The sequence below is a fragment of the Phocoena phocoena genome, chromosome 1 (assembly GCF_963924675.1).
Source record: "Phocoena phocoena chromosome 1, mPhoPho1.1, whole genome shotgun sequence".
Lineage (NCBI taxonomy): Eukaryota > Metazoa > Chordata > Mammalia > Artiodactyla > Phocoenidae > Phocoena > Phocoena phocoena.
Genome location: NC_089219.1, coordinates 117,056,174 through 117,067,188, shown reverse-complemented (window position 1 = coordinate 117,067,188; position 11,015 = coordinate 117,056,174). Strand labels below are relative to the sequence as shown.

General features: G+C 45.8%; 1 protein-coding gene across 1 annotated transcript in view; it reads left to right on the top strand.

Annotated features, from left to right (window-relative positions):
* The first annotated feature begins 1,149 nt into the window (after positions 1–1,149).
* CD244 (CD244 molecule) overlaps positions 1,150–11,015 on the top strand; it is a 35,852-nt gene continuing 25,986 nt past the window's right edge. The window contains exon 1 of the mRNA XM_065899152.1: positions 1,150–1,210. Within this exon, the coding sequence (XP_065755224.1) occupies positions 1,150–1,210 (61 nt within the window). The remainder of the gene's footprint in view (positions 1,211–11,015) is intronic.

Sequence of the window (11,015 nt, the reverse complement as noted above, 5' to 3'; positions counted from 1 at the left end):
GTCAGGATCACACAGGTTGTGTGTTGCTGAAATGGAACTCAAGTCTACATCTTTGACTCCAAATCCAGTGCTCCATCCGGAATATCACTGTTGCCTTTTTTGGCAGGCAAGGCTTTCAGTCTGCCTCCCCTCAGCCCAGCTTCAGACAGGGTGACTGGAAATGGATCAAAAGATTGAAAAGGAGAAGAAAGACTGACCTGAAGTGAACTGAAAGTATTTTCTGCTAAGGGGAAAGCAGAAGAAAGAGAAAGGCATAGAACTCTGGGGTGTGGTCTCAAAGCAATTGCATTCTGAGGAAGGTGGGATGCCTCCACTTCTCCCTGGCGGGGTGAAGAGGATCAGATGCTACCTGGCCTTTCTGGAGGGTGGAATCAAAGTGCGTGCTGGAGGGAAGCAAACATGGGTCTACATCCTGTCTGGGTGAGAGCAGCTGAGAGAAGGAATAAAGGACTATTACGGGAAAGTAGAAAAAGAAGAAGGGAGGGAATTTAGAAGTACAGATAGGAAACTAGGGCAAAAGCACATTCTTAAGAAAAAAATTTAATTTGCATATGCTTAAACTTTGGTATCAACTTGCAGAGATTCCCCGGGCCTGTTAGATTTTTCTAGTGCCCCTTACTTGTCTTCTTCAACATTTCACCCACTTATCTAGGGTTCCACTCCTCAGTCCACATCCTTCCCAAACCCTCTCCCCTCCACCTTCACAATGTCTGTTGGGATGGGACAGGCTCTGATGATGGCTGTTTGGCCCCCATGTAGGTTTCTCCATATTGCCAGTAGGATGCAGAGAATTGGAAGATTCCTTGGGCATCTGTCCTTTAAACAAAGCAGCTGGGCTGGGGCAGAGCTTGGGACAAGATATTGAAGCTGGTTTTGTGAGTCACTGTGAACTCTGAACACCCGCCCACTTGAGGCAGACTTTGCAAGTTTAGCTTGCGGGAACTATCAGACCAGGTCCAGGGACTGGGGCTTCCTCAACGGCCTTGTTAGTGTTCAGCTAATGAGAACAGCCTCAAGTTGAGGAAACTGTGGCTGGAGCGAGGCCGTTCTGCTCTCCGTCAGCCTCCTGCTGATGGGTGGCTGCTGAGCCTGTGCAGGGCAGAGCATCTGGTGGGAGAGGGCCCGGCCTGACCCCTCTGTCTTGTGGGGATGTTGGGGCAAGTGCTTACCCTCACACTCTTTCTGCTCATCAAGGGACATCAGGGCCAAGGTAAGGAGGCTCAGCCTGGCAGGGGTGGGGCCGGCATGGACTAGGGGCCGTGGCCTTCAGGGAGATCAGCATCTAGAGCCTCTGGGTTGTGCTGCTTACATTGGTGACCTGGAACTGTGACTCTGAACAGTTCCGCACAGCTCTGGACAGGCTGGGTCAGAGAGCAAAGGCTGGCAGTGGGTTGGGAGGTCCTTGAGAAGCGCCTCTGGCCAAGCAATCCAGGCCAACTCAGGCAAGGTAAGTCTTTTCCACTGGCTTCAGTTTTCCTTTCTGTCTAATGGGGAGAAAGTATCCTCCCTGCTGGCTGTAAGAAGGACAAAGGAAATATCCTCTAATTTGGTGCGATTACCAGCAGAGAGGAGAAGTGGCCATGAGCTTGGGTTTCTCCAAGCAAGTAGGGGTACTGGAGCTCAGAGACTGACAGATTATTCTCTGAGGCAGGAGAGCTGAGCCCTGGCAAGGGAGAGGGGAGAGGGGAAGGGTGAGGCCAAGGCCAGAACAGAGGCTTTACTAGCATGGCCTGGTCCCTCATCCCTCAGCTCTCCCAGCAGCCCAGAAGCCATGGGAGCCTGAGGATTATTAGGGAAAATGTTGTCTGGGGGCAGGGTGAGGGGAAGGGAAGAGAAGGAGACAGTATAAGGAAGCTCCATAGCAAACTGATAACTGTCAGCTGGGCCCTGAGCCAACTAATGTTTGTGTGTGCGGGAAGCAGGCTCCCCCTCTTTTTCCAACCCTAAGTCTAGGATGCTCTGAGACTTGGAGCCTGCATTTTAGATCAGTGACTCTTTGAGGGACATCACGAGCGGGGGGTGCAGTGAGAGGAGGGCACACTTTTGTGCAAAGGGAAGAAACAGAGGCACAAGGAAATATTTGTGCAGGGCCTGTTAGAAGCCATCCCTGGGTACTCAGTTCAATCACGGAGCCCCTGAGCACTCTGGTATCCTTCAAGAAGACACATTCCAGGCTCCGGCTTTTGTAACGAGTACAGGCGGAGTAGGGCAGGGTGTAATAAGGAACAGGGAGCAGAGAGAGAAGTCTGGAGACTGGGGCCCATGCGTGTGGGCTGGGGGGACCCAAAGACACAGGATCCTAGGTAAGAGAGCTAGGTTGGAACCTGGGCTAAGTAGCCTTGAAAGCTGAGGTAGGACCCCCATGCTTTGATGCCTGGCTTTGGGGGTGGGAGGGACAGAAGGTTGAGGCTGACTCAGATCCTGAGCCCAAGTGGCAGGAGGACGATGCTCCCTCCATCCCCATTCCCAGGGCTGTGGTGCTCTCTTTGGGTTTGGCTATGACAAGACCCATTGGTGGGAGGTATGGGGGAACCTGGCGAGTGATTCTTTGAGCACAGGGAGGGATGGACTTTGGTCTTAGGGAACTTCTCTCTCTTCTTTCTATGCCCTGTGTCTGTGGGTCCGGCCTGAAACTGCTCTGTTTATTTAGTTCAATTTGTAAACTTCTTAATTGAAAATGATTTTTAAGTTTCAGGGAATTTGCAAGAATAGCCCAAAGAATTTTTGTATTTCCTTCACCTAGATTCACCAGTTGTCAACATTTTATCACATTTGCCTTATTTCTCTTTCTCTCCAAATATAGGTATGTGTGTATAGCTGTATAATAATAATTACTTTTGTGGAATATTTAAGAGTAAGTTGCAGACATCATGCCCCTTTACTCTTAACTATTTTAGCACACATCTTCTAAGGACAAGGATGTTCCCATATCATATCATATATCAGCACAGTGATCAAATTTAGTAAATTTGACATAGATACAATCAAACATACAGTCCATATTTAAATATTACCAACTGTCCCCCAAATGTGCTATACGACATCTTTTTTCCCCAACCAGAATCCAATCAGGATCATGTATTGCATTCAGTTGTTATATCTTTTTCGTCATCTTCAATCTACAATTATTCCTTTCTTTGTCTTTTATGAATTTGACATTTGTGGAATACAAGTCAGCTGTTTTCTAGAGGGTTCCACAATCTGAGTTTGTCTAATGTTTTGTCATAAGACTTAGGTCACGCACTTTTGGCAGGAATACCACGAAAGTGATGGCATGTCTTTTTCAGTGCATCCCATCAGGTGGTATAATGACAGTGGAACATTTTTTCTAAGACTTGGTTTACTGAAGAATGTAATATGCATCACATATGTGTAAGAGGCTCATAGCACTCTTGAGCATTGCAAAAGTCTTCCAAAGGCTTCTCACTTCACGTAGAGTAAAAGCCATACATTTTACAATGGCCCACGTGATCTGGCCTCCCTGACCACTGCCCCTTCCTCTCTGGTCTTCTCACTGCATTTCAGCCACGCTGGCCTGCTGGTCCTCACGCACGTTCCACTTGGGGGCTCTGCACTGTTTCCTCCACTTAGAATGCTGCGTTCCCCTCATTTGCCATGAGGCTTGCTTCCCCATTCTGCTCAAATACCACTTCTGCAGTGATATCTTTCCCACTAAAAATGTCAACCCCTTCATCCTGTAACTTCTTATCTCCCTCTTCGTTTATTTTTCTCTGTAATGCTCGTCTCCATTTTACATACTATATGTTTACTTATTTGTCTTATTTTCTATCTCCTAGGCTCTTCTTTACCTCATTAGAATGTAAGATCCTTGAGGCCAGGGCTTTTGTTTGTTTTGTTCACTGCTGTATCTTCGGCATCTAGAACAGTATCTGGCACAAGTAGACCCTCACTATGTATTTATTGAATAAATGAGTACTTTAAATAATCCATGGAATAAAGTGAGTTTATCTGCCTACCAGAAAGTTTCGTTGGGAAAACTGTTTTAGATTTTAAAGCATGTAAATACTAACTACCTCTGTGGCCTTGAGGAAGTTAACTAACTTCTTGTTTCTCAATTTTTCATTCATAATATGAAGTTAACAGCGGTGCCTGCTTCCTGGGGGATGTGTGAGGACTAGGTGAGATATAGTATATAAAGTGTTTAGAGAAATGCTGAGTTATAACAAGTCCTCCCAAATGAATGCTCATGTTAGTCAACTCTTTGGAGGCAGGGTATATATTTCACTTAGTTTTGTAGTTAGAGTAAAGAGGAGAGACTATTCAGTAATCTTGTGTTGACTTTAATTAATTGAATAGAAAGTGAGTTAGAGAATCTTCAGATAAGATGATAAAGTTTTAATGTGTGACCCTTTTCTGAGGGTTTCTCATTATCATAACCAGGATCTTAGGGAGACTTCAACATTTTTAACTTAAAGAAACATGTATTCAAGGCAGTGAATCACATGATTACATCGTAATGTAAAGTAGTCTGTTTTCACAATAGCATCTCCCTCTCTATTCCCATTCCTTCCCTGGATATGTTTTGAGTAGCTCTGCACCAGGTGCTGGACAAGATATGCAGGATTCAGTAGTGATTAAGTACACGGCCCCTTTGTTTATGGAGCCTACACCATTTTTATCCTTCAGTACATAATTACAGCTGTGATTAGTGCCCAACGAAGTGCCCAACACAGTAAGTGCTCAAAACATGTTAGATGAGTGAATAAATGAATTGTTTTCAGGCATCTTAGAGGAAGATTGGGATAATTTTGGGGTCAGATGGTTTGGGGACCGGGGACCTTCAAATCACTGCCCATAAGAGTGGACTTGGGTCCTAAAGTTCATTTTGGACACTAAATTCAGATTTTGGCTATGCATTCTGAAGAAACTACAAAGGACACACCAGAGGCTATAAATGCCCAGGGACCACAAGGTCTGGGGTGAGATGTGCTGGACAAAAAAAAAAGGGGCAGGGGCAGCATCTCACAGATTAGCTCTGAAGGCTGCAGGCTGTTCCCATAGGTTGTGTTGAAACTTTGACTTCTCAGGAAGGAGTCACTGATCGCAACTGCTCTGGCTGGGATCCAGACACGTTCTAAAAAGGCTGGATTTATTTTTGTCCATCTTTTCCTTATTGTACTCCCCCTCAGACAAAGTGTGAATAGTGAAGTATCTGTCCCCAGGAGAGAGATCAGGACTCAGAGAACTCAGGGCTGCAGCACCACTGGAGGGAACCAGTTCTATAGAAATCCCTCCAGAGATAGCTGGGCCATTGTCTTCATGATATGTATGCAGAAAAGCGTGCAAAATTATAAACGTACATCTCAATGAGTTGTTAAGTGAAAACACCTGTGTGTTTACCACATGTTCCCTCCTTTCCTTACCTCCACCCTCTTCCACAAATACAACCACTCTTCTGACTTCTAACATCATTGGTTAGTTTTGCCTGTATATAAATGGAATCATAAAGTATATACTCTTGTATTTGGCTTCTTTTGCTCAACATCTGATGAGATTTATCTCTGCTATCACTTGCAGCTGGTCGTTTTCATGGCTGTATTTCATTGTATGATTATATAATGGTTTATTAATCTATTCTACCATTGATGAACCTTTGGGTTGTTTCAAGGTTTTTTTCCCTATTATAATCACGCTGCTAAGAGCCTTTAGGCCGAGCTGCTCAGCATGCGGGATCTTGGTTCCCTGACCAGGGATGGAGCTCGCGCCCCCTGCAGTGGAAGCTCAGAATTTAAACCACTGGACCACCAGGGGAGTCCTCTCTGAGCCTTTTAGTGCATGCATGTCTGTTGGGTGTATCTCTGGGGGTAGAATCACTGGGTATGTAGATATACCTCTAGTCGTTGCTGCCAAACTGTTTTCCAAAGTGGTTGAAGCAAGCAGTGCGTGAGAGTTCCAAGTTTCAGGGCCATCAGCTTTGTGTTCTGAGGACGTGCAAATGGGAAATGAAAGTGCAGGGGTGTAGAGCCTGAATGGTGAAAGTCAAAGCCAAGAGAACCATGTCTGTTCTGGCTTCCCTGGTATACTGCACGAAATTCCTACATGAGAGTCATTTCTGGGAGCTGAATTTAATTAATTAATCAACTGAACACTTCATTAAACCCTTACTATGTTCCAAGAACCATGCAAGATTTTGTGGAGGAAACAAAGATGAAACACACATTGGTTCCATCCTTAAGAATCTTTCAGATAGTTAGAGGAAAACAGACCTGTTACAATATCCACTCTAAGGGAAGACAGCAAATGCTAAAGCTAAGTGTCTCCGACAGGCAAGATACATTTAGAGCACAAAGGGTGCAAAGAAGATGGAGAGTCCTTCTAGGTAGGGACACTGGGGAAGTGGCCTTGAAGGATAAATAAGAGTTCAGGAGATAGGGGTAAGGTAGAAGGACAAGCTAAGCAGAGGGAACAGCCTAAACAGAAGTAGGGAAAACAGGTTTGAACGAGGAGACGTGAGAAGCAGATGGTCTTGTCATCTTGGAGAAAGACAGTATTACAAATGGGATGATTCAGTTAACTGATACAAAGAGTCGGACATAGCCTAGGTAAGTTGACAGAGGTAAGGGGTTGCATCGTCTGAGAGATGGAGTCAGTATAGTCAGGAAGAAGCCCCCCAGGGTGGGGCTAGGTGAAGAAGAAGAGAGGTGATGAATTGGGTTGTGGACCTGGAGGGGATTTTATCTACTTTATAATTTTGCCTTGACTAGGGCCGGCCCTGCCCCAGCACTTCTGGGATCTCACTGAGCTTTATCCACCCAGACCCCATCAGGAACCCCTTCTGTTGCCTTCACTCCAAGCCTGGTGACATAACCCTGAGCTGAGAAAACCTCAACATCCTTTGTTGGCTGGGGGAAGTTATACTTTTCTGAAAGTTTTCTTTTCTCTCCCCTGTCCCCTCTCCCAGGCTCTCAGGCCTCAACCTTCTTCCCATCTCACCCTTCCTCCGACCAGCAGGTCAAGGTCAGAGGAAGCCGAGCTGACGGTGGACACCGTGAGACTTTGGAGGCTGCAGCTCCTGCACCCAGCTCTGGGGCTGAGCGGGACTCACTGCTGGGTCAGATCGTCTGCTTGACCGTCCTCTGTGCTGGCTTCCCTCTTCTTCCTGAGGAGGTGGTGGAGTTAATCACTTGACCTCTGCCCTCCCTCTGCAGAGTTGTTTCACCCCATTCTTTCCTAACCACCGGAAGAGAGGCCCCAAAGCTGCTGAGTGGTAACAACAGAGGTAGCAGCAGCCCTGGGGCCTGCTCTGACCACCGGAATCTGCTGTGGCCTCTCTGCTCTGAACAATCCACCACTTGTTGGGGCCTCCTCCACCTCTCACTAAGCATGTGAGAATTTGTGTTGAAGTTATCTTTTTTTTTTTTTTTTTTTTTTTTGTGGTACGCGGGCCTCTCACTGTTGTGGCCTCTCCCGTTGCGGAGCACAGGCGCCGGACGTGCAGGCTCAGCGGCCATGGCTCACGGGTCCAGCCACTCTGCGGCATGTGGGATCTTCCCGGACTGGGGCATGAACCCGTGTCCCCTGCATCAGCAGGCGGACTCTCAACCACTGTGCCACCAGGGAAGCCCGAAGTTATCTTTTCATACTGCCATTTCTTGTCTCTCCATTTGGCATATGTGCCCCTCTGGGACAGGGACAGAGGTCTTTCTGCCTCAGTCACAATACCCAGTACACAGTACCTTGCCCACTCATCTTTCTGCTGTATCCTCCCACTCCAACCTTCACTGTCCTGGGAATCCTTGTTTCTGATCCACAGCTTTCCCCTTTCTCCAAAGGGGTGATTCCAAACCTTCATCATATCTTCAGGATCCTGTTCCATCATCATAGCTTTTATCAGCCTACACTCTCCTTCTCCAAGTAAATGGAGGCCCCAGTTAGGGATTCTGCCAACCTCACCAACAATCCCTCAACATCAACTGACCTCATCTGTGCCCATAAATGACCACATTCACCTCTGCTCTGTGTTAGGGAGCTCTCCTCCTTTCCTTGGTCTGTCCTTCCCCGTGTGCTCTGGACATCACGGCTTCATCTGGTAGGTCATCCAGGACCTGCCCAGTTCACGATATCTCTGTTCTTTCTTCAACTGCTCCTTTTCTGTTGGCTTTCCACTCTTAGTTCATTATCCTCCCATTTAAAAATCTATGTTGGAATACCATCCAGTTTTTCCCTACTGTGTCTTTCTTTCCCATGTGTCTCTTTTACTACTCATACAGAACACTTCGCTTCTGATACCTCTGGTCTCCAAATGTGTGTGTGGTTCTTTCCCCACACCAAGCAACTCTCTGTGGCCCCACCTGGGTGTCTTACAATTTGACTCAATTCTGACACCATCTGCCCGGAGACTGTTAGATTTCACAGGTTAAGGGCTCGTTCCCACAAGATTACCTCCCTCTGCCATTTCAGACACCAGTCTCAAGCCCAGGTTGTAGATCAGAGGTTCCAGTGATCCCCTCTTCTGATACAATTAATTTGTTGGAGTGGCTCACAGAACAGTGGGAAACACTTACTTACATTTACCAGTTTATTAAAGGATATGATAAGGGATACAGATGAACAGCCAGATGAAGAGATAAATAGGGCAAGGTCTGAAAGAGAGCTTCTGTTCCCTTGGAGTTGGGGTTCATCAAACTGGTAGCTTCCCTAAACTCGTGCTATTGGGATTTTATAGGGGCTTCCTCATGTAGAGGTGATCAGTTATTAACTATTAACTCCATTTCCAGCCTCTATCCCTCCTCCGAAGGGTGGGGAATGGGGTTGAAAATTCCAAGCTTTTAATCATGGCTTGGCCTTTTTTGTGATCAGCCCCTCCCACCCAGGAGTTCATCCAGAGTCATCTTAATAGAATAAAAGATGCTCCTGGTGCTCTCATTACTTAGGAATTTACAAAGGTTTTAGGAGCCCCATGTCAGGGATGGGGTCAAAGACTAAATGCTAAAGCAAGAGATGCTTTTATCACTGAGAAATTATAAGGATTTCAGGAACTCTGTGCCAGGAACTGGGGGGAGAGAATAACGTATATATTTCCATTATCTCACAAAAACCAAACCAGCAAACCAAAATAACAGCTGGTGTTCTTCCTGCGGTAGCTTCTTTCCTAGATCCTTTTTAGTTGGAGACAAACCCTTCTTAAGCGTATAAACTAATACAATTTATGTGAAAATATAATAGAATAGTATCATTAAAAAATGACGACAATGGCAGTATAGCATCAGGAGTGTAGATCACATATTTGATTCCTTAATAATTTAATAGTTTAGTTCATAACTTAATCATTCCCTGTACACTCTATATTCAGTTTTAAAAAAATTAATTAATTAATTAATTAATTAATTAATGGCTGTGTTGGGTCTTCATTGCTGCTCGCGGGCTTTCTCTAGTTGCGGTGAGTGGTGGCTACTCTTCATTGCGGTGCGTGGGCTTCTCATTGCAGTGGCTTCTCTTGTTGCGGAGCATGGGCTCTAGGTGCGTGGGCTTCAGTAGTTGTGGCACGCAGGCTCAGTAGTTGTGGTGCGCAGGCTCTAGAGCGCAGGCTCAGTAGTTGTGGCGCACGGACTTAGTTGCTCCACGGCATGTGGGATCTTCCGGGCCAGGGCTCGAATCCGTGTCCCCTGCATTGGCAGGCGGATTCTTAACCACTGTGCCACCAGGGAAGTCCTATATTCAGTTTTGTCACAATGAAGGAGAACCAGAATGAAGGCTCTATGTTTTGATCTGATAGTGGTTATTCAGGAGTTTACTTTATAATTATTCATTATACTATGCATTTATATTTTAGGCACCCTTTAATATTTGTGCTACCTCTCAATTTTACAAAAGGTAAAAATAAAATAAAACCATCACAAGCCCCTAAAAACTAAACTCATGTTCTATCACCCCACTCTCCAGACCTGCTGGAGAGAGCTTTATTACCATCCTTAGCAGACCCATAAGCCAGAAGTATGGGTGTCTGTAACAATGCTGCTGTTCTGTCTGTGATGCCCTCTTCCATACTCCTTTCTCAGTCCGCCTGGTAGGCCTGGGTGCCTCAGGCAGCGCCTAGCTCACCTCCTCTGGGAAGTCACTCCTAATGCCCCAGGGAAGAGTAGAGCATGCTTTCCTTATGCTTGTGTCACACCTTGGGCATACCCCCATAGCACATTTCACATCAAGTCTTAGTTGGCTGTTTTAGGTTTATCTTCCTCTAGACTGTAAGTACAGTAAAACAGAGATTGTAACTTTTCCTTTACGTCTTTGCCCAGTGCCCTTAATTGTCCCCTTCTCCAAAATAGGAGTGATATTACAAATATCTACTTACAGATATGATATGGGCAACAGCAATCATAAGAGATGCCAACTCTGAGCAACCTGGAAAGCTTTATTTGGTGTATTGGCTGAACTTCTTCCCTGCCTTTGGGCAAGATGCACTCGTTCATGCACCAGTAACCTTCGCTGTTCACTGCTCCCATATTACACTTATATGCTTCTGTTTTGGTCCTGTTCTCTTCTTATGATTTGGCTTTCATTTCTTATTTAAAATCCTGCCCAGCACTATAGATTTTGGTTTTGTGGCAAGCATTTCTGGCACCCAACCTGGAGCCCTTAAACTTGGCATTTCATGTTGGTCTTGGAGTTGGCTCCTCTGGGATACTCAAGATCCATCTGTAGTCTCGGCCCTTTTTCTGCCTTAGATGGGGTGGAGTTTTAGATACCCATTACTTAGCCCAGTGCCTGGCCAATGAAATATGTATCCATTGGTGTGGCTCCCTCTCTACTGAGCCTTACCCTTGACCCTTCATATGACTGACACTGCTATTGCCAGTTAACCAGTCTTGGGAGTTCCATATCTTCCTTTAGCACTTGCTTGTTATGTATGGGGGGCATTTCTATATTTCTGTGTACCATTCTATTTGCAACTGTCCCCAACTCTACTTGCCTAGGTTAATCTCTTGAATGTAATTTGGTTGTTTTATCATCTCCCATTTCTATAGTCTGTGAAGGTGATGTCCTGTTTCTAGGAA